This window comes from Myotis daubentonii, chromosome 7, assembly GCF_963259705.1.
Source record: "Myotis daubentonii chromosome 7, mMyoDau2.1, whole genome shotgun sequence".
NCBI classification, from domain to species: domain Eukaryota; kingdom Metazoa; phylum Chordata; class Mammalia; order Chiroptera; family Vespertilionidae; genus Myotis; species Myotis daubentonii.
Window position 1 is genome coordinate 34,120,398 of NC_081846.1, and position 26,448 is coordinate 34,146,845.

At 52.0% G+C, this 26,448-nt stretch overlaps 1 protein-coding gene across 9 annotated transcripts in view; it reads left to right on the forward strand.

Moving 5' to 3' along the window:
• AGAP1 (ArfGAP with GTPase domain, ankyrin repeat and PH domain 1) overlaps positions 1-26,448 on the forward strand; it is a 409,239-nt gene that overhangs the window by 105,581 nt on the left and 277,210 nt on the right. For 2 of the 9 annotated variants that reach the window (XM_059703628.1, XM_059703627.1), the window contains exon 1: positions 8,949-10,420. The exons of 4 other annotated variants lie outside the window; for them this stretch is intronic. In XM_059703628.1, coding sequence (XP_059559611.1) covers positions 9,445-10,420 — 976 coding nt within the window. In that variant the 5' untranslated portion in view covers positions 8,949-9,444. Of the gene's footprint in view, positions 1-8,943; positions 10,421-26,448 lie in introns of those variants that run through there. 3 more of the 9 variants (XM_059703630.1, XM_059703629.1, XM_059703626.1) reach the window with 3 other exon arrangements.

Sequence of the window (26,448 nt, forward strand, 5' to 3'; positions counted from 1 at the left end):
TCCCTCCCCAGGACAGAGATGGCATAGGAGGGGAGTAAAGACTGAGGTGGGGAAATTGTTTGGCCGTGGCAAGCGTATCTATCACCCCCACTTCCTCCATGGACGATTCTGATGGTGGTGGTGAGTTTTTTAAAGGAGGCAAGCAGAGCAGAACGTCATGACCAGATGAAGGAGCCCAGTAACCGCCCGGCCTCTGTGTGTGTGTGTGTCCACCCAGCGTCTTTCCCCTGCAGGAACGCCTCCGCTGCTCCTTGCAGGCTGGTCGCTGATAAGAAGACTCGGATGTTTTATTCCTCTTTATTGTGTCAGATCTGATCCCCGTGACCCACTTCCCCTGTCTCCCCAGATTCTAACGCAGATTGTAACTACCCAGTTACAAGCCTGCTGCCACCAGCCACCGGGCGGTTATCCTCTGAGCCTGGGACACTGAGCGGGTGACAGTGGCTCCTAAGAGCAGGAGGGGGTCACCTGTTTGGGGTGGGGGGAGCGGTGGTAGGGCTTGGTCTTTGAACAGGCATCGTAGTCATGTTGCTTTCGACATTTAGAGAAAAACCTATCAAACCTTCACGTCCCCTGGGCACAGATAGATTCCCCGATATCTCTGCAGCCAGGGCCAAATGTGATGCAGAGGTGAGAACGGATACCATTGGCTTTTCTTGATGGTGACTCTGGTCACAGTACTGATCGAAATTCCCGGGGCATTCTTCATGACCTCGATTTTTATTTTCATAAAAACCAGGACCTGGCAAACCTTTGGGGTGAGTGACTCTGAAGACAAGCCTGGTAAACACCAGATGTCACACACATTTAATTGGCAGTGTCTGAAGTGGGGCTCCGGGCCTGCTTTGAGGGGCGGGCAGACTCGTCCCTGTGTTTTGATGTTCGAGTGTCTGGAAGGCGCTCCTGCAGATGTTGTTATTGGAGGCGGCCCTTCCAGTGGGTCCCGAAGAGGGAAATGTGACCAGGTCGGCCCTGCATGCCCTCGGAGACCGGGAAGCTTAGGCAATGGGTAGGAATTTCTTGGTTTTTCTCCACACAAATTCCAGAGCTTCCTTGCAGCTGTCCAAGGGACAGGTGCAAAGTGTGTGCTGCCCTAGATTAAATCCCTCTGACTCCTCAGCTGAATCTCTGCAGAGAGCTGGGGCGGATGGAAGAGGGGAGAGCACCACAGGCAGTTTGTGTTTGTTTCCATAATGTGACGGCTCATACATTTGGTTTTAATTTTATCTTCAGACACCTTTGCCTGACACTTAGGAAGAAAGGCCATCAAGAAACTGCTGACATTTTCCTTCGTTTGCGAGTGAGGATCTACTCATAACTGACACTTATCGGCACATCTTAAAAACATTAAGACTGAGCCCAGCTGGTGTAGCTCAGTGGTTGAGCATCAACCTATGAACCAGGAGGTCACAGTCGCAATTTGATTCTCTGTCAGGGCACATGCCTTGTGGGCTTGATCCCCAGTTTGGGGCGTGCAGGAGGCAGTCAGTCAATGATTATCTTATATCATTGATGTTTCTATCTCTGTCTCCCTCTCCTTTCCTCTCTGAAATAAAACATATTTTTTAAAAATCAGAACTTCTCATTGGCATACTTAAGTGCATTATGAAGTCTCAGTATGGGTGTAGACTAGCCGTGGGCAAACTACGGCCCGTGGGCCGGATCCGGCCTGTTTGAAATGAATAAAACTAAAAAAAAAAAAAAAAAAAAAAAAGACCGTACCCTTTTATGTAATGATGTTTACTTTGAATTTATATTAGTTCACACAAACACTCCATCCATGCTTTTGTTCCGGCCCTCCGGTCCAGTTTAAGAACCCAATGTGGCCCTCGAGTCAAAAAGTTTGCCCACCCCTGGTATAGATGCTTCCTATTGGCTCACGGTACCAGGTGTGTGCAGGAAAGAAGACGGGGCTAGAATTTCTCTGATCCCACTGTGGCCTTGCCAGGTGGCTCCCACGCAGTCAGCTTCTTTATCTGAAAACTAGAGGCCTGGTGCACGAAATCCGTGCAGGGTAGGGTCTCTCTGCCTGGCCTCCCTGCCTCTCTGCCTTCTCCTTCCCTTGCTCCCTCAGTCCCCTGCCGCTGCCACTGGTTGCCCGCCCCGCCCCCTGGTGGTCAGCGTACGTCATAGCAAGCGATCAAACTCCTGCTCTCCTGGTTGAACTCCCGAGCGGACAATTCGTGTATTATGCTTTTATATATATAGGTGGGTTTTGTTAAACCCCAGCTTGCAGTAATTTACATGGCTGTTCACATTTGCAGAGGATGGAGTCATGCCCCTGACCTACTGCAGGAGTGATAAGGGAGGGGATGGTGTGATAGGCAGCTCCAGCCCTGGGCCCATTGGCCTGTCCATACCAGAGCCCAGGTCCCTGCCGGGGCTCCTGGAAGGTGACCCAGCGAGCTTAGCTGAGGTCACACGTGTTCTCGGTGCTTTGTCTCCTCCACAGGGGGCTCATGCTCAAAACCTTCATGCACCGTACATAGGACATTTTCTAATTGAAGGTAACATGCTGCTTTAGATTTTAAAGATTTAATGGTGGCAAAACTTAATTTTTTTTCCTTCCAGCATTCACGTTCGTGAGACTCTTACACTAAATGTCATTGGTGATGTGTCTGTCATGGAGTGAGGACCCACAGCATTCTCATCTATCATGATAGCGGTTCTTCCTGTTTTGGGAGGGATTCCTGGAAATAATTGCTTCTCTTTTCACTGGGAGACCTTTGGGAACTTTTTATGAATATATTCAGAGTCAGGGATTCAAGGAATGTTTGCATTAAAAAAATGAAAAAGTGGGAAGTTAATGTAAGGACGGGAGAACCACGCGCCCCTTCCCACGCGTGTCTTGCCTGTCCCTTTGAAGTAGTGCTTCTCTACTGGTGGCATCCCCCCCCCTCCCCCCCCGCCCGGCCCGGAGCTATTTGGCAATGACCACACATTTTTGGCACAGAACAACCCCTGACAAGGAGTGATCCAGCTTTGCATGTCCACGGTGTGAGGTAGAGATGTCTTGCTCTGGATGAAGGCCAAATCCCACCTCCCTTTCTGAAGACATTTTTCAGTATTTTGGTGAGAAATAATAATTTTCTGTCTGCCTCTTATCTACCTCTTTTTTATATAACACTTTTTCCTAGATGTTGTTTGTGACACAGCCCCACTCCCACCCCCATCCCAGCACCCTGTCATTGTGCAGAGTGCTCTGGGCGGGGTCAGGGCAGTTCACACCACTGTCTACCTGCTGGACAATGGGAGACTGTCGAAGCAGGTGGGCCTCTTGCTGAAATATTGCCAGTCCACTGACTGTTGGGGCAGCATTCCCCATCGGCCTGGCGGGTGATGTGTGAGCACCACGCCGCTGCCCCACTCAGGGTGCACTGCTGTCAGCACCTCGTAGTGCTGTCTGTCCTCTAGGAATCCCTGGGAAGACAGCCCAGAGATGACCGTTGTGGGCGGGACACTGAGCTGGACGCCAGGTACTGCTGCGGGTGGATCTTTGATTCCTTCGCTGCCCACCCCACCCGCAGTCACCCAGCGCCCTGGCCTCTCTACAACACTGCCTGATCCTCAGATCCAGGGATGCCTCTGGACAGGAAGTGGACCAACGAGACCTTTTCTTCTTTCTAATCTGGGTCAAACCAGATTGGGTTTTGACAAATAGTGCTGACCTGCTGTTAGTCTCATTGCGCCTAGAGCACACCGTGAACGGAAAAGGTGCGGAGGGTGGGTGCTGCCTGTGATGCCTGTGTCTCTGTACACGACACGCAGCCCTGTGGCCGGTGGGTGGGGACTGCACTGCTGTCCTGAGGAAAAGCAGGCGGGATGCGGGTGCTCAGAGGACCTCCCGGCGTTCCTTCCTGCTGGGTCAGCATGTCCTGGCCCCAGACCCACACTTGTCCTCCGGTGACTCAGAGACTAGGGTCAAGTCCTTTCCTCTTTTACTCTTCCACTTGTGGCTTCCAGTTTATGAAATGAGAAAAATGGGCCCGCAGTGAGTTCAGCCCAGGCTGGGCGATTGCAGGAGGGTTGTCGGTTCGCAGAGCTGAGCTCAGAACACTTTCCTCCTGAAATGATCCCACCGAGGCTCATGCCAAGAGGTAACACATGAAACTGCTCGTGAAACATAAATATATTTCTTTTTGCTTTTTTTAAAAAATCCTCTCCCGAGGATATTTTTCCATTAATTTTTAGATAGAGTAGAAGGGAGGGAGGGAGGGAGGGAGGGAGGGAGGGAGGGAGGGAGGGAGGGAGAGAGGGAGAGAGAGAGAAACATCGATGTGAGAGAGACACGTTGATTGGTTGCCTCCTGCACACACCCTGGCCAAGGCCAGGGATGGACCTGTGACCCTTGGGTGAACCGGCTGGCGCTCTAACCCAGTGGTTCTCAACCTTCTGGCCCTTTAATACAGTTCCTCATGTTGTGACCCAACCATAAAATTATTTTCGTTGCGACTTCATAACTGTAATGTTGCTACTGTTATGAATCATAATGTAAATATCTGATATGCAGGATGGTCTTAGGCGACCCCTGTGAAAGGGTCATTCGACTGCCAAAGGGGTCGCGACCCACAGGTTGAGAACCGCTGCAGTCTAATCACTAAGAACACCGGCAAGGGCTCTCTTTGCTTCTTACAGTATCTGTCAGTCATCCCGATGCCTAACAGTAACCTTTCCGGGGGGGTGGGGTGGGGAGGGGGGGGGGCTGACCTGGAGGAGGGGCTCTTTGATGGTTCCTGGATGGACCTGCAGGGGCCAGGGAAAGCCACTGCTTGGCAGCTTCCTGTTGCCCACAGGCTGGGTTCTGCTGATACTGCAAGCATGATTAGTAACTGAGCTCTGTTATTGGAAGTCAGGTTGAGTTGCATTTGACTCTGCTGACTACCCGTGGTTTCCTTTAAATAAGGCTTATCAGCTGTAGTAACACTTGTGAAATAGCATTCTTGTGCAGGGTGTTGAATTTATAGGCAGTTAGAAATGGCACAGAACAGGGAAGTCATGGAAGGGTGGCCAAAGGAGCTCATAAACTTGGAACTGGGAGAGCGAAGCCAGCTGCCAGGGTGGTGAACGGGAGGAAACAGGCTGATCCCTGTCCTGGACCCCTCTGCAGTCCTTCCTCCCCTCCACCATGGGGTCCCAGCAGCACTGTGGCCTGCCGCCTGCTCTTTGGTGTGGATGAGGCAGGGAGACCAACTGCAGGCTTTTTTTGCCAACATGGTGATATATTCCATCGCATGGAAAAATTAGATGGTCTCTAGACCCTAGAGCAGTGGTTCTCAACCTTCCTAATGCCGCGACCCTTTAATACAGTTCCTCATGTGGTGACCCCCAACCGTAAAATCATTGTCGTTGCTACTTTATAACTGTAATTTTGCTACTGTTATGAATCATAATGTAAATATCTGATATATAGGATGTATTTTCATTGTTACAAATTGAACATAATTAAAGCATAGTGATTAATCACAAAAACAATATGTAATTATATATGTGTTTTCCGATGGTCTTAGGCGACCCCTGTGAAAGGGTTGTTCGACCCCCAAAGGGGTCGCGACCCACAGGTTGAGAACCGCTGGTCTAGAGGGTCCCATTTAAAAGGCAGCAGGGAAATAAAGCATAATGCCGTTTGAACATATATAGTGGGATTATTTTTACTTAAAGGCAGGTCTGGTTGTGTAAAGGGGATTTGGAGTGACAGGTTCTGTCTGAGCCTCTGATTCTGTGCATCGGAAGAGCCCATGTATCCAGGGCAGTAGGGAGAGGCGGTTCTCCAGGATTTTCAGTCTAGACACTGGGGTCTAATGTGGAATTATGACGATTGGGGGAGAAAAATCAGTGCTTCTTTGCAAGGTGGGAGACACTACAACATAGTGGCCAGGCACACGGGGCTGTGGCTGGAAGAGGTTCCCTCCTTCAGTGTCTTCTAAGATTCAGTGTCATCTAAGGTGGATGGAATGGAATCTTCTACTCTGCAGGCTGCATCCTCCTACGGCTAAGTGCAAAACCTGGGCTGGAGTTTGGACAACCATGCACTAATTGGAAGACACTAGCAGCGGTTCATTATTTGGGCTCTGAAGGAATACTGTTTTATTTTTTTACCTTGGGCTCTGAATGCCTCAGATAACATATGTATTATATATATCTTGCTATGGGCCAACTAATTTCATATTAAAATTATCTCAATAGTTGTTACTGTGGTCTCATAGTGGGAATGGGCCCCAGGGCATGTGGGAACTCTTAATTCTGGTCCCACCATTGCCCCTCACAGAGCTCCCCGCCTCTCAGCATTGCTGAGCACCAGTTTTTCTGCTTACAACCTGGGTTGGCCTTTAAGTCTCTACAGCTGCAGTTGTAACATGGCTTTGGCCAATCTTAGTGGTGCTCTTCTGTTAGAAAGAGAGCCGGCTACTGTGCCCTCACCTAATCAGTGTCCTCCTCTCTGTTTTTTCATGTTAAATCACTTGGCCTTGAAAGCTGCATCATTTTTCATGAGTTTGTGAATTCTTTAGGGACGGAGGCCCCACCTTCTTACTGCTTAGCGTTGCAATAATGAATAAAGGAACAAACAGAAAAATGAGTAAATAAATGAAAACTTACTGAGATGTTCAAGTCTCATTTGTTCCACTAATGTCAAGTTCAATCACAGTCACACATTTGCTCCTCTCTTCATTGCCAAGAAAGCAGAATGCTGACACTTCCTGAGACAACGGAAATGACATCGCAGCATGGGAATGGGTATAGGCAGTGTGATTCCTAGACCCTGGGTTCAGCTCTCAGCGAATAGCTGTGTAGCCTGCGGGAAAGGGCCCACCCTCTCTGAGCCTCCGCATCCCCCTAACTTGATGGGCTCTAGAAACCTCATCTGCCTGGCTCCTGCTCCTGAAGTTGGTGGTTCTTGGGTCTAAACAATGAGGGCTTTTTATTGAAGTTTAAAAGGTAAGACCCATCTGTCCCGGCGTCCCCACTTTGCCTTGAGGACATGTTAGAGGCATTGCTCCTGAACCTTTGGGTGCCGGAGGCTGGTGGACAGAGCTTAAGACCCTGTGGGTAGGAATCATGTTGGTGAGGTACAGCCACTGAGGGTGGTCAGATGTGCTTTAGAGTGTTGGGGTGTGTGTGTGTTTTTTTTAACAGACTTTATTTTTAAGAGCATTTTTGGGTTTGCGGCAATACTGCCCCAAAGGCACACAGATTTCCCATGTACCCCGGGCCTCCACACATACACGGACTCCCCCATTATCAACATCCTCCTCCAGATGCTGCATTTGTTACAGTGGATGAGCCTACATGGACTCATCACGATCACCCAGAGCCCATAGGGTACATTAGGGTTCACTCTTTTTTAAAAAAAATATATTTTTATTTCAGAGAGGAAGGTAGAGGGAAAGAGAGATAGAAACATCAATCATGAGAATCATTGATTGTCTGCCGCCTGCATGCCCCCTACTGGGGATTGAGCCTGCAACCCAGGAATGTGCCCCTGACCAGAATCAAACCCAGGACCCTTCAGTCCGCAGGCCGACACTCTATCCACCGAGCCACACCAGCCAGGGCTGGGGCTCACTCTTGGTGGTACACATTCTGTGGGTTTGGACAAATGCATAATGGCATGTACCCATCATTAAGGAGTCATACAGAGTATTCTCCCTGCCCTTTTAAGTAAATAAATGGAATCAACTAGCAGTCTTTCTGATTTATCTGATTCAATCTGAATATTTCATTTCACTCTGAGGTGAAATCCAGGTTTCCTAGGTCATACCCTCCTTCATAAGAGACCTCACGACTCCTCTCTCTGTTCTTTCAGTGCCATGAGCATGACAGGTGCCCCATACTCACTGCCTGATGAGAGAAGGGCAAGCAGCCCCTGCAGACGGGCCTGGAACCTGGAGGACCGCCTGGCCAGGAGCACTGTCCCTAGAAGCAGCCCCTGCACCACCTTTAGCATGTCTCCGCCCAGAGAAGGCCGTGGAGCCTCCCGTCTGATTGGTCGAAATTGTATTTATGACATTTTCCTTCTGAAACTTGAACAAGCAGCCTGAAATCTCTCTGTTCAAGACATCATGAACCAAGACTCTGGTCAGCTATGTGTGAACCCCGTGCTGCGCTGCATCGGGTAGTGTCAGGAACCACGATTATAGAGCCAAGAGCTGGCAAGTGGGAGGTTTGATGGAAGAGAAAGTGTTCATATTAATGGTAAATGGGTGCTTAATTTAATGGTAAACAGAGTGCCCAGCACACAGTTCCTTAGCGAAGTTAGTCCTCACAAGAGTGCTCACATTCAGGTACATTTCCTTCATTGCCATTTGACAGGTGTAAAAACGGAGGTGGCCAGGAAGTGGACAAGCCTGGCCAGGACAGGCAAGGCTTCTTCCTGCTCTTAACCACTGTCTTCTCCTGCCTGTTGTGCAGGTAGCAAGTGCCTACCTGTCCAGAGCCTTTCCGCACACACTGGGAAATACTAGGAGTGAAGCCATCTCAGAGCTGCCATCGTCAACCCTCTTTGTTCTCTCCTTCCTGGGAGTGCACGTGTTCCCGTGCAAAGTTAGAGGTACCTAAAATACCTTTTTTAACAAATAAATGCCATCAACTAGCAGTCTTTCTGATTTGAGTCACGATCTTGTCAAACACCGTGGTTAGGGGAGATGCTTCATAAACCAGCAGCAGATGAGAGAGGATCCATTTTTGCAGCCAAGTTCAGAGTGTTGGTGTCAGGTTAGTGTTCAGGCAGGGCATCAGGTGGACCCCTGGAGGCTCCGGTCCGCGCGGCCGCGATCCACCCCGGTGCTTCGGCCTGCCCGCCGAACCGCGCTCCCGCCGCCGCCGCCGCCGCCGCGCTCCCGGGACCTGGCGGCCGGCTGAGCGCGCGGCCCACGGTCACTGCACGTCGGCGCCCGCCCGCCCGCCCCGCCCGCCCCGCCCGGGAGCGCGTTTCCATTTTAAACCGCCGCCCTCCCGCCCCTAGGCCGCGGCGGCGCAGCTGCCTGCGCGTCTCGGGCCCTGGGAGCGGCGCAGGCTCCGGAGTCGCCGAACTGTGCAAAAAAGGCCCGAAGATGCGAGCCGGCCGCACGCCTTAGACAATGAAGCCGCGGGCGCCGCCGCCCGCCCCGGGCCCTGCGCGCCGCGGCCGCACCTGCCGGCCAGACCGTCCCGGCTTCTGACTGCCCGCCCTCCCGCCGCTCCGCCCACCCGCCCCGCGGGCCCATGGCTGGGCGCCTGGGACCCGGACCCCCGCACTCGTGCCGCGCGGCGCACGGGCCGGCGGGCGCCAGGGGCGCCATCCCTGCAGCTTAAGCGCGGCCCTCGCGGCGAGCAGGGGGCGTGGGCCCTCTCCCCGCGCGCCCGCTCGCTCCGCCTCGCCCGGCGACTGCCCGATCGCGCGTCCCGGCCCGCGGCGCTGGATGCAGAGGAGCCCCGGCGGGCGGCGCGGCGGCTGCGGCCCCGGGCGACATGTACCTGCTGGACGTCAGCGGCGAGCCCGCGTCTCCGCCCGCGGACACGATGCCGCGCGGGACGCCCCCCAGGAAGACCGTTTACCGCATCTCCGTGACCATGGTCAGGAAGGAGCAGCTGGCCGCCCCGGGCCCGGGTGGTCCCGACCCGCGTCCCACTCGGAAGCTCCGGCCCGGGCGCTCCCCGGACGCGCCCGGGCGGCTGGTGGAGGAGGAGGAGGCAGAGGATGCTGCGGCGGCCACTGAGGACCCAGAGGGCTGCCGGCCGCGCGCCTGGGACGTCCGCACCTACCGCACCCGCAGCACCGGGCAGCTGGAGCTGGGGCGGCTTCGGCCGTGCACACGCGGCACGGAGCCCACGGACCTGGCCGGCAGTCCCCCGGCCGTGGAGCAGGAACCCAGGTCGCCTACGCCCGGCAGCCCCGACGTGGAGGGGGTCCGGGCCGCGCCCCTGCGGCGGAGCCTCAGCTTCAGGCACTGGAGCGGGCCCGAGGCCCCGCGGGAACGGGCCCCGGGCCGCGGGAGGCGCCACAGCAGCTCTGCGAGCCTGGCCTGGGCGCCGGGCGGCGAGACTGTGGCCGACCCCGGGGTCGTCCCCGAGCCCGCGGCCGCCGCGCAGCCCTCCTCGGAGAAACGCAACACTCTGGACGTAGGCGAGGTGCTCAGCAAAAACGATGCGCTCTCGGACTTGGAGCGCTGGGAGCGCAGCAAGAGCAAGAACCGCACGCTGGACAACAGCGACCTGCAGCGGCTGGAGCGCGCGCGGGCCGCGGCCACCGGCCCCAGCGCGGTCTCGGAGCACAGGCTGCTGCGCTTCTTCAGCGGCATCTTCGCGCGCAGGGACGGCGCACCCAGCGGCGGGCCCTCCCCGCGGAGCGGCTCCTTGCGACCCCGTGGCTACTTCAGCCTGCGACGCGCCCCGGCCGACGCGCACTCATCCAGCGCCGAGAGCATCGAGGGGTCCCCGCGCAGAGGTGGGCAGTGCGGCCGGGATGGGAGGGCAGTGGTGGGAACCTTCGGGCCCCGCGGCGGGCCTGCTCAGCAGAGTGCGCTGGGACTGGAGGGCAGCTAAGGGACCTGCCCTCTCAGGTCACCCGCCGCATGTGGTTGTGCAGGACGCGAACCCGGGTACTGCAGTGACCCCCAGTAATAATTCTGCGGCGTCTGGACATTCTTGACTGGCCTTGCTTCCACCTGCGTGTGGTGGCGCCGTTCAGGGCTTGTGATCTAAGCCCCTGTGAGCCTGTCTCAGGAGAAATCACCTTGCCAAGTGGCGCCCTTCTCCCGCGGTGCTGGCTCAGGCCTCTCCTCAGGCCCAGGGAGCTGGCAGCTTGCTGCCACCTGGGATACCTGTGGGCTGCTCCAGGAGGCCAGGCCTTGGGCCGAGGCTGCCGCACAGGTGGCACGCCTGGCGGGGAGAAGCAGCTTTCCTCTGTTGACATCTTACTCCACCACCAAGCCTGGTGTCCTCCTCAGGGCTGCCTGGAGGTGGTACTGTGGGTCCTGTGCTGTGGCCTCGGCTGTTGGCCAGCTCTTACCTGTTGTGCTTGGTCAGGGATGTAGGCTCCTCTCCCTGGCCTCCCCACCAGTAGGTGTGTTAGGAGGAAAGCGCCTGTGCCACAGGATTCTTCTTCCTGGGCGTGATCTCTGGTATGCAGGCAGGGAAATCAGCCTGGAGCCTGTCCTCTGCTCTCTGAGGCCCTCTGACTAGGACCTGCAGGGAAGGCTCCCAGGAGGTGTGATAATATTCTGGTGCAAGAATCGGGTAGCCTCTGATAGTGTTGGGTGGTCAAAACCTTTCAGAACCTGCAAAACACAGACCCCTTCTCTCCACATGCCTGGGCATCACTCTGCAGGAGGAGGCGGGGTGGGCCAGGGAGCCTCTCCCAAGGGTTGGGGTGGGGGATGGTCGGGGTGGGGGATGGTGGGGTGGGGGATGGTCGGGTGGGGGAGGTCTCAAGATCCGGTCCCCATGCACTTCCCCACTGAGAGGTCAGTAGGCCATCAGTACAGCGCTGCTGCTGCTGCTGCTGCTGCTGCTGCTGCTGCTACAGGTAAGGCTGGTAAAACGCTGCAGTGTGGCAGCCTTTGGTTAGAGACTTTCCGCTGCCAACTCACCTTCCTCCTGTAGGTCACCAGTTACCTGACTGCCTGGGGGTGTAGTAAAACCAGACAATGCAAAGAAATTGCTGCTCTTGACATTAGTATTTTTTAAAAATATATATTTTATTGATTTTTTTAACAGAGAGGAAGGGAGAGGAATAGAGTTAGAAACATCCATGAGGGAGAAACATCGATCAGCTGCCTCCTGCACACCTCCTACTGGGGATGTGCCCACAACCAAGGTACATGCTCTTGACAGGACTCGAACTGGGACCTTTCAGTCCGCAGGTCAACGCTCTATCCACTGAGCCAAACCAGTTAGGGCGACATTAGTATTTTTAAGTGAAGACAAATAATGTCACCTTCTGATATGCTTCCGATGATCCTCCAAATGTGAGGACATTTGAAACCAAGAAGTTGAATGTGCAATTGTGTTAAAATCTGATATTGTTCTTAGTGAGGATACAGTATAATGTACCTATTGCCAGCCTGGCATTAGTTTAACTTGCTGGATTTTGTTTTTAAGCAGTATTACTTTATTATTTTCCCAACAATTTGAAGCATGGCGCATGAATCGTTTACCCATATGTGGTTGTGTAATCCACACCATCCATGTCCAGATGTACCAGGAGTCTTGCCTTGAAGCGTTATTTGTCTGCAGGTGAAACTTGGTCAATGATGGCCTTAAATGATCAGGGTCAATGGTGTGGCCCGTACTTTTCACCCCAAAGTCTTTCTTCAATTACAATTGACATTCAGTATTATTTTATACTAGAGGCCTGATGCACAAAATTCACGCAAGGGACTCGGCCCTTACAGCCCTGGCTGTCGCCACCCTCTGAGGGGCAATCGATCTCGCGCCACCTCCCCCACCCCCCACCCCACTGGTTGTTCCGCTGTCAGGTCTAATTAGCATAGTAGCTCTTTATTATATAGGAGGATTAGTTTCAGGTGTGCAGCATAGTGGTCAGCCATCCATATAATTTACAAAGCGATCCCCTCAATATGTGCTGCACTTTATATCCCTGGAACTATCTTGCACATCTTGTGTTTTAGCCTGCCTTGGAAAACTTGTGTTAGGAGGCACCGTATTGGACTCCCAACCATTATCCCATCCCTTGCCACATGCTCTGAAAATATTTAAAGACCCTGCGAGTTACTTTGGTTTGTATAAAGTTACTACTTCCCTTCACATTCAGTGGAAGTTGAGGCACGCAGCCCAGTTCCCCTTCTAATAGTAGGCTTGCATCTTTGCTCTCATGGGCTTTGTAGAAAACAGTAATTACCGCCTGGGTTCCAGACAAGTATGCATCATAGAGGGAGAGGGCGAGGGAGAAGCACAAAGGATGTAGAATAAGGGTGGCCCTTGTGGTATCTATTGATCCCAGGTAAAAGCACTGGCATTTGGGTGTTCCCTTTGGTTCAAATGGGTAGATAGGTTTGAAATATAAAGGTGTGAAGTTTGTTGGAATTTTTCCCTCTAGGGCAGTAGAAGATAACAATAGTAATAATTGGAAAGGTGCTTGGTTTGTTTGGCCCATCCTTCTCCAGGTGGAGTTACTTTGGTCTGAGGCTAGGGTTGTGGGTTGTGTAGAAAAACCGAATGTTGATGAACTAGGTCACAGCACACACAGTCAGAACTGCAGGACCTCATTTTATTCTGAAGTTCTAGGCAATGACAGAAAGGCCACCTTTTTCACCTGCCTTTGGCTAATATGCCTGAAATGTCATGGTTCTTAAGATCTTTATAAGACCAGTGTCCTTACAAGTAGAAGGTACACCCCCCACAGCTGTTAGGTCTCATTTTAGTGTATACTTGCCCACATTTTATATGTTGGCTTCCTATGATACAGTTTTTCATAATTTAGGTGCTAATTAAGTGAGGTTATGACTTCAGGGTAAAAATCTCGAAGGCGACAGTCAGACACAGTGACACAGGCCCGTTTCTCTGGGAATGTCAGGAGGCTGAAGGTGCCCAAGGCCTTGCCCGCAGCTGGGGCCAGGCGGGTTTGCAGGACTCGGAAGCTGTGGATTTTAGCGAGGTACCGTGGTGCAGGCTCCAGAACTCGGCCCGTGTGGTCGGACAGCACTCAGCGATCAGACACTGATGATTTCTAGCGAAGTCTGATAGACGGTTTTTTTGTTGTTTTTTTTGGCCTTTTTGGATTTCAGAATAACAGATCAGTTATTGTGTACCCATGATGTGATATATACCTTGTTTCACTAGTTTTTTTAAATCTTGGCCACAGTATTAAAATTTGAAGTTTTTTCAAGTCTAAAGGAAATTAGAGAAGATTGTCATCAGGCAGGTGTTCCTTTTGTTACACTCTTTCAGCTAGGGAAGCAAGATGGTTGGAGTCTTGTTTTAAGTCACACACAGGCTTCCACATCATATACCTGTGATTTTCCTATGTTCTTAACTGAGCATCGGGGTGGAAGGTTTGAAACTCCTACCTTCTCAGAATGATTCTCTTGTCCTTTGTAATCCCTGTTGGTTCACATCTGTTTAGGCTCTTTCTCTCCCTAACCCCCCCCCCCCCCCCCCGTATGACAGTCACTGCCCACCCCCCGTATGACAGTCACTGCCCAGAGACCCAAGGCAGCTGGTCCTCTGAGGTACATAACTGTTTCCGAGCAGGAGGTTTCAGAGAGCCCCTGTGTCAGATCAAGGGCAATTTCCTGTCACCTGATACACATGTATTAGGGCAGTCTGTTGACACAAGTATCAGTTAATACAAAGAAGGATGGAATGATAAGTGATTAATTACATTGTAGGGTGTCGCTTTCTGTATCCCAGGCAGTCTGCTAACACTCTTGGAACCCGCTGAAGGCAATGCCAGTCCAGAGCTGCACGTGTGTTTAGGGTGTTCTATTGCTGTCTGGGAGGATTGATTACAGCAATAAAATGATTCGTTGATAGCCCTGACTGAGTTTATTAGCATTTTAGATTACTAATTTACAGCTGATATTTGACAGCATATTTTTTTATGAGAGGCTTTGTTCTTGAATCTGATTCCCTTGATTTGTATCCATTTCTGTAACATGATTGACTATTTTATATAGTTTAAAAGAATAAAAAACTAAAGTGGAGAAAGAGAGGAAGCAGCAATTAAATGAAACCAAATTACTAAAATAACTGGATACACCTTAACTTTTAAACTTGACTTGTTAGAGAAAAGGAGTTACAGGTTTTAAAGAAACAATGTAACTCAGCTTCTCATTTGAAACATTTTGACTTAATTACATACTCGGTATTTAAGGATTTACTTGCTAGTTTAGGAATTCACTTGCTTTTTATAAATGACTATAGATAGCAGTTTAGGGCACCCAGTTTTGTTATTGTTGCTGTAAAGTTGAATTGCTCCCCTGGTGACAGAGAGCCTACTTGGGATACAGGCAGAGCTGCTGAAGGTCAGCCACACCCTCTGAGCAGACACTGGAGGCTGAAGGCTGGGGTTGAGCCTTGCTGTGCTTATTTTCTCCAATCAGAGCCCGTGTTACCGCATAGTCACCTGTTAGCGTCTTTCTTCACGTCACCCTGAACTTAGCTTATCCTGTCACCAAAGGAATGCTCAAAATTCATCTGCTAAAGGGGTTCTCCAGGTTTAGCCTGGGCCCAGTGCAGTTGTCTGGCTAGCTATACAATTAACAGATACTGTTTGTTTGGTAGTATATGACCCAACTATAAAGTACCAGCACTACTTTTATTTTTTTGTTCGTTTGTTTTTGAGTCGTCTTGTTTTTCTGTTGCAGGAACAAACACTGAGTTTCTGTGGTGTGTTCTGCAGCGGGAGCAGGGCCCAGATCCTGTCTCCAGTGGTCAGTAGCCTGTTGGGGGACATGAGGAAGTTCTAGTAAATCCCAGCTTCAGGGGACACTTAGGGAAGGATGACTGCACAGCACACCTCCATTGGTGCGCTAGTCCCGGTGTGTTCTTGTCTGCCAGTTCTAATAGCGAGTCCCTCTTGGGCATGAAGTCCCTCTTGTACTGTAGGGTTCAGAGCATTGTGGTTGGCATATAGATTTTTGATAAATGCTTGTGGGAGGAATCAATGAGAGGACTTGGGGAACACAAAACAAGGCAACAAATATCCATGAGCAGGAGAAGGAGTTAATGAAGACCTCACAGAGGGGTAAAATGATTTGGGTTTTGCAGGATCAGTAGGAGCTTAACAGATGGAACAGAGAAGATTCTGTATGAGCAAGTTGGTTGGGATTCCTATAGTTAACTCCCGAGAAATCATTTCTATTGCCCAGGTCTATATGATTAATACCAACATCAAGTTTACAAATTTTTTTTTTATTAGGTTTCTGTTTTCTGTGGGAAATTCACTTTAGGTTTTGGGGCTTTTTTTCTGTAAAGATTTGAAATAATAACAATTTAAAATGATGTCACAATGAGTAAAATAATGGGCAAGTGAAGGTTCTGTTTATGAGGACAGGGTTGAGATGGGGCGTGTGCAGCTGCAGTTGTATCTCAGATGATGCTCAGAAGTGGTGTTAAGGTAGGCAAATGAGCAAAAAGAAGGGAGATCTGTTGTCTTTGCATCACCTACAGAGAAGCACCATCTGCCCATCGCTGTTTTGGTCTAGGTTTGGTTCAGCCCAAATTGGAGTCCACCATGGTATTGATATAGGTGCCTGCCTTTGAAATTATGTCTCATCTATTGCAGTTGATGGAGGCATTCACATTTGCTCTCTTTTCTCCTGTTAATTTACTGAAGACTTTCCTGTAGATGCTCTTATAATTTAAAGGATGTTAGTGCATGCCTCTTCATTTAGCTGGTCTAAATTCAAGGATCGGTCTTGGCCCCTTGCTCTCTGTAATCTCCTGTTATTTTCATTTTTGTAGTTGGCTTTGGTATTTACATCACCAATGGATGTGGAGACTCAAAGCTTATTACAAATATGCCTCCTTCCCATATGTCAGAAGATGGGAAGGCTCTTCACTCGTTGGGCACCAGGGTGTACCAGCCAGAGGCCTGTGGAGGGTCACGTGGCTGTCCTTACCTAATGGAGATAGGTGGAAGAGGCACGTTTCAGATGGCGGGAGCGAGAGGGAAGATGAGGGCTATGCTCGCACACTGCCTGCTGTTGAGATAGTGCACAGCTTCCGATCTCTTTCTGCTGTGATCCCGAGGCCCCAGGTTTTGCGTGACATAGTGAGTGACCGTTTTGGTCTCCACACGGGACCGGAGGCTCCCTTTACTCAGAGGACCGTTGCTGCTGACCAGTGCATACACATTTCTTTGAGTGGATGGCCATTCGTTCGAGATGGTTCACTGGGAGTCTTGTGTTCCCTCGCCCTCTGTGCCTGTCATGGCAAGGACTCCTTTCAGCCTTCCCGCTAACTGTCAGACACTTGAGAATTGACTCTGAGAACAATACCCCCAGCCCCTGCCTTCTCTGGACACTAGATCAGAATGACTCAGACAGGACTTCAGCTGAGGGGTGGGGGGCGACGGGTACTGATCCAGTTTGTACATTCCTGCGGCAACCAGCCAGGGCTCTAAAACAATAGAAATCCCAGGTGGACTTACAAAAAAATGCTCATTTGTAACTTGCTTCCCTGCAACTCCAATCCTGCTACCTGAGAACCTGGCTCGGTTCCATGGGTTGTGGCAGAATTTAAGCAAGGCGGGGCCTTCCGTGCCACAGCTCATCATAGCTCCAGGATACTTGGATCTTAGCGCTCGGCTTATTGTAGTTGCCAAACAAGAACCCCTAGCTTCTGAGAATCTGATTGCGCTTGCATTGAAGAGTAGGTGCCTAATCTGCTTTCCTGATCTGGTTCGTGGAATGTTCTGGAAACCAACTTCCTTGAATTGAACCTGGGAGTATCCAGACTTGTCTCCCCGTATTTGAGAAGCAGATATAAGGAGGACCCAGGAGTTTCTCAGCACTGATTAGTGCAGTGTGTAGGGAGAGGGGTGTGTGGACATCACCTCTCACCAGCAGAGCTGTCCCACCCTGCAGCACCTGCCCGCTCCCTGGGGAGTTCCCTGTCACTGGAGCTTTCAAACGAGGGCAGTCAGGGACTCTTGGAAGGGGGTCCGTGTTGTTAGTCTGGAGGCTTAGAATTGATGGGTGGAAAGTCCACCCTAGTTTTAAACTCAGGAGTCTTGGTGCTTGATGATTTTTATCCCTGTCTTCACCCCTGGAATGTCCTGGCCTGGCCTGCGGCCCCCACCGTGGCTCCTGCTTTGTTCTGCGACGTTGAGACCTCAGTTCTGTCTGCCAGCCAGAAGCTGCCTGCCCCACCTCCCCTCTGCCACCCGAGCTGCCCCCACGGCTGGCCGCCGCGATCCTCAGGGCACTGATGCCACTTTTCCTGTGGGCACCGAGGGTGATGTCTGAGTGCGACCTCAGTCTGGTTCTCTCACAGCCTCTGCCTCTTTCCTGCGTTCTCCCCGCGCCTTGACGCACAGCTGACTCCGGTTGCATGCGCAATGCTTGGATGGTGGTGGGAGGAGAGAGCGCTCTGTTTGTGGGAGACCTCATTGCCACGCGGAGGAAGCCGGGTCTGAGTCAGTGGAGGAGGCTGAGTTTGGCTGCCACACTCAGTCTAGTGAGGCGCTGGGCAAGTCACTCACCTCCCAGGCTCCTGCTGCCCTGGCTGGGCCTCGGGAAGGCGAGATGACCGTGGCGGCAGGTGCTGTGCTCTGCATCCTGGCAGTGTCTTTGCTTTTGAATGATGATGACCTGGGATGGTCTGCAAAGGACCGAAAGGTAGAAAATGTCAGCTCTGTGGACACGTTCGAAGCTACACCCGCTGAGAGCCGCACACCACGCCACGCCTGAAGCTGCCACAGGTGTCCTAAAGCTGCCACAGGTGTCGGCTAACCTGGCTCCCCCTCCCCCCCAGGATACTTTTCCATTGATTTTTAGAGAGAGGAGAAGAGAGAGAGAAAGACAAAAACATTGATATGAGAGAAACACATCGTTTGGTTGCCTCCTGCATGTGCCCCGACCTGGGCCCAGGCTGGGGAAGAGCCTGCAACCCAGGTGTGTGCCCTTGACCGGAATCGAACCCGGGACCCTTTGGTCCGCAGGCCGACGCTCTATCCACTGAGTAAGTCGGCCAGGTCTAACCTGGCTTTTTGTTTTTACTCCGTCTTCCTTTATTTTCCCATGATCTTCAGTTCTTTTTTATTTTATTCTTTTTTATTTTCCAATATCATATTAGTTTCAGGTGTTCAGCATAGGGGTTAGACATTTATGTAATTTATGAAGGCATCCCTCCGGTAAGGCTAACACCGTGCGAGGTTACTGCACTGTTACTGACTGTGTTCCCAATACGGTACCTCCCGTGACTGTTCTGTAACTGCCAAAGCTACCAGTTCCTTTTAAGTTGTTCACCACTGTATCTTAAAATTGCACATGGAGAGAACAGATCACCTTTTTTCTTTGGTTTAACCTCTCCCCCCCCCCCCCATTCATGTAACCAGAAGGGTGACTGACTTTGCATATGGATTTATTTCTGTCCTGATGGAGCCAGATACGTGTCTATTTCCAACAGTTCTCTGAGCGCCTTGTGCAGCACCGCCGTCCATCGCGGCCTGTGCTGGCCTCTGGGAGGAGTCTGTCCCTGCAGGAGCCTTTGCCCGTGGGAGCAGTGACTGCTACTCACGCCCCCCGCCCCCCGGCGGCTTGCAGCCTTCGGAGCAGGGAGCATCCACACGCTATGTTTATCAAGTTTGTTCAGTGCAGTAGAGTGGAATAGAGGTTATTTGGAACTTTCCATGTTACCTTTAGGTATTGAGGTTCTCTAATGTATACAATGATACAAATGGTGGCATTGGACCTGTGTTGGTCTCAGGCTGCCCTTTTGATCCTTCTGTATACGAAGTACAGTCTTCCCCTTTGATCCACGGGGATACAACCCCCATGGATGCCTGGAACCTCGGAGAGTACCGAACCCTGTGAGTACTGTTGTCCTAGGCATGCATACTTACGATAAAGTTTAATATGTAAACTAGTCACAGATTAACATGGACTAGTGATAAAGTAGAACAGTTATAACACTATACTGTAATAAAGGTATGTGACTATGGCTTCCATCCCTTCCTCCTTCCTCCCTTCCGCCCGCCTGCCCGCCCTCCCTCCCTCTCTCTTCCCCCCTCCTCTGATCCAATGGATGGTAGCATATACAGCATGGAGACGCTGGACAAAGGGATGACTCCTGAGCCCGAATGAGATTTTATCACGATACTCAGAACACTGTGCAGTTTAAAACTTATGAATTATTTACTTCATAAATTTACTTAGGAATTTTTTCCCCAAACACATTCAGACCATGGCTGACCACTGGTAACTGAAACCAGGGAAAGGGAAACCGTGGTTAAGGGGGGACGACTGTCCTGCCGTGACAGGCACAAGCATTTGATCATTGAAGGCTCGTCCTAGAGCCACTGAAGGTTCATTCGTGCCAGGAAGTGACCCAGGAGAGCCCCAGGCCCTGCTGGCTGCAGGGCCCCCTTGTCCAGTGAAGGGTGAGCCCAGCCTCTAAAAGTGAACATTATTTTCAACACAGGAATCTGGGTATTCGCCGTCAAACAAGTTTGCACTCACAGGACAGAAACGTTCTCTGTAGGAGACTTTTGTGGCATTTTCCTTTTCTTTCAAGTCTTAAGATAGACACTGGTTCACACAGAAGGAGACTGAGTCTCAGGTTCCAAACGGGGGGAGATCTGAGCACTAGCTTTCCTGGGTGGCATGCGCTCACCAACCCTTCACCCCCGGGGAGTTCATCCTCAGGCCGGCGAGGAAACGTGACTGATTTGTAGTAAATGTGATACTATGATGTGTGTGTCTAGTGCCGCGTAAATCCTAGAAAGGTCGTTTAGATACCGGGTTAGAAAACCGTTGATGTAAGAAACGTCCGAACCTGTAGAGCGTCTTTATGAATTTACTGTTGACATTGCCAGGGAGCAAGATCCCCTGCTCCCTAGAGGGCAGTTCCACAGTTTCTTTTACACGTTTGGAATTAAGGGCGGAGCAAGGGAGATTACAGGAGGTGGGAGGAAGGAAGGCGGGGATTGCATTCCGTGATGTTAACAAGATGTACCTGCTTTCTCGTGTGGGTACAGCTCATTTCAAAGCTGTGCTACCTACATGCACAGAAACCCAGGCCAGGGCTTGCTTGAGGCAAAGATCAGCCTTTTACTCAAGTTATGACTCTGGGACCTCCCACCGAGACCTGCCCACTTAGTCATTGATGATCAGATCACCCTGGTAGGGGACTTTCCACAGAACCCCTTTTTTCGTCCACAAAATCTATTCAGGGGTGAGGTTCTAAACTTGGATGTGTTTGATGCCTGTTAGTTATAATTTGAGAAAACATGCAGATAAAATTATGTTATACCTGGTGCCCAGTGCCTAGAACAGGTTGTTTATATCTGTCAGTGTTTCATGTTGTCACTCACAGGAAGTAGGGATTTACTGTGACATTTGCAGGCCGATGTTTGCAGTGACTGGAATCACCAAGGGAAGTTCAAGCTCCAGGAAGGTCGCTGCCTGTGGCAGGAGGTGGGCCTCTGCTCAGCCCAGAGGCCTGATCGTCGGGGTCTGTAGCTGTCGGGGTGCCTGTGTTCTCTGTGTCGGAGTCCTGGGTGTGCCTGTTGGAGTTTTGGGCTCCTGGGCAGATATTGGAGAGCTCTTTCCTTCAGTCTCCAGTGGTTCCTGGAGTCCATGAGGGTCCCATCAGCTCAGGCAGCTTTCTCCTTGCCAGCCCTGTGCCTGGCACACACTCCTGGCCCGTCCGCCTCCCCGGGTCCCTGCAGGCCAGGCCGCTCTCAGAAAGGTCAGGTCCCACGAGCCAGGCTCTGCTCAGGCTGTCCTTGGAGCATGTCCAGTTTCTGGGAGGCGTGGAAGTGGGCACTGGAATTCTTAGCTTATGTTGAGGTTGTCGTCACACAGGTGTGTATGATGGCTCGTACCCATTAGGGCCAACATGAGGGAGCTTTGCTGCTGTTGAAATGAAATTCAGTCTGTATTTCTTTTTATTCTTTTTTTAAAAAATATTTCTATTGATTGCAGAGAGGAAGGAAGAGGAGGAGATAGAAACATCAATGATGAGAATCATTGATCAGCTGCCTCCTGCACGCCCCCTACTGGGGATCGAGCTCACAACCGGGCATGTGCCCTGCCTAGGAATTAAACCATAACCTCCTGGGTCAAAGGTTGATGCTAACCTCTGAGCCATGCAGGCAGCGTTCCTCCAGAGGGCCTGGCAGTGAGTCACAGTGCTGGTGACAGACTGCTGGGGGTGGGGGTGGGGCGGGGAGACAGAGGGTGTGCACGGCAGGGTGTGACCGAGGCCCTGCCACCAAACTGCTATTTGAGGCATAGACCATTGGTGCCTATTTTTAGGCTGGTTTTGTTGCTGTGTCACAATAAGGCAGGAACAGCCAGGGCACCCACACCTACCTAAGCCAGCAAGGCGGGGCGCCCGGAAGCGCTTTGCATGCGTCCATCCCTTGGTTCCAGCAGCAGCCCTGTGATGGATCGGCCCTCTCTGGAGAGATGCCTAATAGAGATGTACGGACAGGTGGAGTGGATGGAGAGCTCCAGCGCTAAGCCCCAGGCTGCCTCCTCGGTCACCAGCTCCTGCTGTCAGCTGGCAGGTTGCCGTCGAGGTCTCCTCAGACCTCTGTCTCCCTCAACCCTGTCATGAAGGATCCGTACCGTTTCCCAGAGGGCGGTTCCTGCGTTCAGAGCTGGGGTGTCGGCGGACTCTTCTGCGTGCCTGTGCGGGCACCAGGTGTGCGTGGCTCGGATCTCGACTGGGGAGACTTGGCCGGCAGGGCTGAGCTGGGCTCTCGGAGCAGGTGGGCCGTGAACTCAGTTCTGCACCCCTGCCCGGGAGGTGGAGGTCAGCTGTCGGCTGGATGCTTCGCTTTCTGGAGTGTACTGCACATTTAAGGACATTTAGTGGCATTGACACTGTTTATAAAAACGTTTCCTCTATTTTCCCTGGGCTAATTTTGTCTGGTGGTAAATTTATCTAATGGCTGTGTGTGTTTGATGAAAATAATACTATAGTAAATGCGCGGTTGGCTGTCGCTCCTCACTGGTGTTTGTGCGCTGTTGACACAAGTCCCTTCTCCCCAGTCACCCATGGGTCCAAAGGTGCTCCTCTTATCTCTTCCTTGGAGGTGAGGGCTCTTCCTGGCTCACACTTGGGGTCATGCAGTGGCCTCGCTTTACTGGTCGGAGGACACATGTTTAAAACAAATGGCCAACCCCCACCCCATCCCACCCCATCCTTTGGAAGGTGAAGGCAGCACCTGGCCTTTTAAGGGCATCCCAGACACCCTGCCTCCCTCCCTCACCCCCCCCCCCCCCGCCCCCATCAGCCAGCAGGCCTGGCTCTAAAGGTTACATCGTGTCACAGGCAAAGCCCAAATCGGAGCATTTGATATTACATATTCGAAACACTTTGGCACAGGTTTTAGTTTAAAATAAAAGTGCTAACCAAGAAGCAAAACGTGTTTTATTCTTAGCCCTAGACCAGGAGGGTGGGCGGCGCGTGCCTCTACCTTAGCGGGCAGATTCGGTTGTCATTCCTGTCGCTGCCGGGAGCTGTGCTTGGCAGGCAGCCTTCCCCTCCGGGGAGACCCCAGTCGACTTGGGGTGGGTGCATTGCTTTTGGATTTTTGTTGCTCTTGCCGTATCTTTGGGTGAAGTGGTTGTGCTTTTCCTTTGCTCCTGATTTTTTCCCTTCAGTCCAGTCCAAATAAGTGGTTGTATTTTCAGAGTTCTAAATGCAGCCACGCAAACACACTGAGTCTGGGCCTGAGGGTTTGGCGTGGGTTCCGGCTGCTATTTACATGTGCCAGAGCCTTCTTGGAAGTCACTCCGGTTTCTTACTGCCCAGGCTGTGAGCCTGGGATCTCGGAGCACTGGGAGGGGCTGTTCTCCCTCCCTCCAGCCTCGTTCCTCAGGCCGGGCAGGGCCCAGGGGAGTCCCACTTCCAGAGGGACCCGGCTCTGTGGTGCTGAGTGCTGGGACCTCCTGCCTCCCTGCAGAGTCTGCTCATCCAGGGAGGGAAAGGTGCGCCAGTGACGGGCTCTCAGGTGGGGATGGTCGCACATTTCCACTTCAATAAGCAAAAGTAAATCCACTGCAGCCTCAAAGTCTGTTTGCGGCCTCGACGGAAAGATCATCCTCTGAGACGGGGTCCCCAGGAGGCTGTGACTGGCTTTGACCCACCTTTTCCTCCTCCCTCCCCTGACACACAGCCACCTGAGGTCATCAGAGAACCAGGGTCATTTGTGGATGTGACCACAGGAGGGTCCGTGTCGGCAAGGACTGCACAGTGGAGCCAGGGGCGGCTCAGTTTCCTGAGCGGGGACATCCTCAGAGGCCCTGAGGGGAGAGCCGGCCTCTTGCTCTGGGGACCTGGCCTCCTGCGTGGTTCCATCCTGCTGCCCCTCCCCCACGCTGCCCAGCTCACCCACTGGGCTGGGCACTGACTGAGCTTGGGGACAGTGGCTGATGAGATCCAGGAAACTCCAAGGGGAGGTGGAGATGCAAAATTTAATTTTCTAGAAACAGACATGCCACGTATCTGAAACTGTTCAAAGAAAGGAGCACCATCCTGTTGAGTCCCCCAGTTGCAGGATAGATGGAGCGGCCGAAATCATACCGATTTCTCCAGAGGACACCAGGGACGCATAATGAGTTTGATTTTGAATATCCACCCCAGGGCTTTTGTATTCAAAGCCAGAAAATGGGGGAACTTCCTGGCAGATACCACATGGGGACTGGCCCCCATGTGCCCAGTGCCCGTCAAGGTAGGTGTAGACACGTCCATGGAGGCACACCACACCCCACATCCCACCCCTGAGAGATGGCCACCACTCCCGGGTTAGTTGGGTACGAGTCCAGACAACCTTCACTGCAGTTGCTTGCATGCTGTCTAACTAGCTAGTTAATTTCCTGGTGAACAGCTGCGGGCTCTGGCGACTCGTGCCGGAACCAGCATTTGTGCTCAGTGTGTTGTCTGTCATCTGGTGTGGGGCTTTTCCACGCACGGCCAGATTTTGTGCAGGGTGTGTATTCTGGGGGGTGGGGTCTACACCTGCAGTAGTGTCCGTTCTGTGTCTGTCTGAGCTGCTCAGGGCACAGGGTTAGGTGTGTGAGGGCAGCTTGCAGGGGAAAGGAGAGGTTGTAGGAAGTGAAGCAGGCCCAAGAGCGCACCTGTGTGCACAAGACGAGGGAGCATCTAGCCCAGGGGACAAAGGTGACTGACCTGCCCCAGGAGCTGTGTGTGAGCAGTGAGCCAGGGGTGTTCTCAGACACCTGGTAGGTGCTGTGATGCCTGCACTACCCCACCCCTCTCGGTGGATGGCAGGCTTTCGTCCCTGTCTTTGCAGTTGCTGGGAATTCTTTTGAGACCAGAGGGCCATTGAGAGGTGCAGGTGTGGAGGAGGAAGGGGTGCCAGGACTGGCAGTGAGATGGTGGGCGCTGCCCTGACCAGTAGGGAGGGAGTTTGCATGTTTGTTTTGTTTTCCAACTTCTTTTTATATAAATACTAGAGGCCTGATGCATAAAATTCGTGCAAGGGGCTCAGCCCCGCCACCATGGCTTCGTCCGGAAGGTCGTCTGGAAGGACGTCTGGTCTAATTAGCATATTACCCTTTTATTATTATAGATATTTTTATTGAGTTCAGAGAGGAAGGGAGAGAGAGATAGAAACATCAATGATGAGAGAGAATCATTGATCAACTGTCTCCTGCACGCCTCCATTGGGGATCAAGCCCACAACCCGGGCATGTGCCCTGGCCAGGAATTGAAGCATGACCTCTTGGTTCATAGGTTGACGCTCAGCCACTGAGCCACACCGGCTGGGATGTTTTCCAACTTCTAATCTATTGCTCGTAACTCGTGCTATGGATGACAGTGACCATGAGGCAGGCCCTCCGGCCTCTGCACTCTGCCGCCTGGGGAGGAGGGAGTGCTGGGTCCCAGTTTGTCGGTCGGCCCAGCAGACCCGCTGCTGGGACCGTGATTAGGTTTGTGGGCATTACAGCTAATGGGCAGTTTATTGTCATCCTGCAGCAGCCACAGAACAGCGAGTGGGATCGTGCCTGCTTCCTGGGCTTGCCCTCAGCCTTGTTTGTGGAGAAAGATTATTCCGCTGACTCTCAACCTGACCCTGCACTGTCCCGCCCTGCAGAGAGAGAGCGTCCACCTTTTGTTGTTCTTTTTTTTTTTTTTTTTTTACCTTTTGTTGTTCTTGTTCTTAATCCTCACCTGAGGACATTTTTCCATGGATTCTTTAGAGAAAGTGGAAGGGAGGACGGGAGACAGAGAGAGAGAAACATTGGTTGGTTGCCTCCCTATGAGGGCCGAGATCCAGCCTGCGACCGAGGTACATGCCCTTGACCAGAATTGAACCCTGGTCCCCTCAGTCCGAGGTTTGACGCTCTGTCCACCAAGCCAAACGGCTAGGGCGCACCCTCTTTCCTTTTGATTGCTGTTGTCTAGTAGGTCAGGGGCAGTTCAGTTGGGAGAAGCTGGAAGCGCCCAGGCACCAGCTGGCTGCAGGTCTGCAGGGAAGGGGGCTTCTGTAGCAGAGAAGATTCAGGGGCCTGAGAGCAGGGAGAGGCCAGGTTTTACAGATAAAGTAGAGCCTGGATTCTAAGCAGGCAGCCCCACCTCCATTTGGGCAGTGGTTATCAACCTTGGCTAAAGATTAGAATCACCTGGGAATGTTTGTAAAATCCTGACTTCTGGGCCTCGTCCTCCGGAAATTCTGTTTCTTTGTTATGGGGTGGGGCCACAACATTAGTAACAAAGAAACAGAATTTCAGGAGGGTGAGGCCCAGAAATTAGGATTTTAAAAACATTCCTAGGCGATTCTAATGTGCAGCCAAGGTTGAGAACCACTGA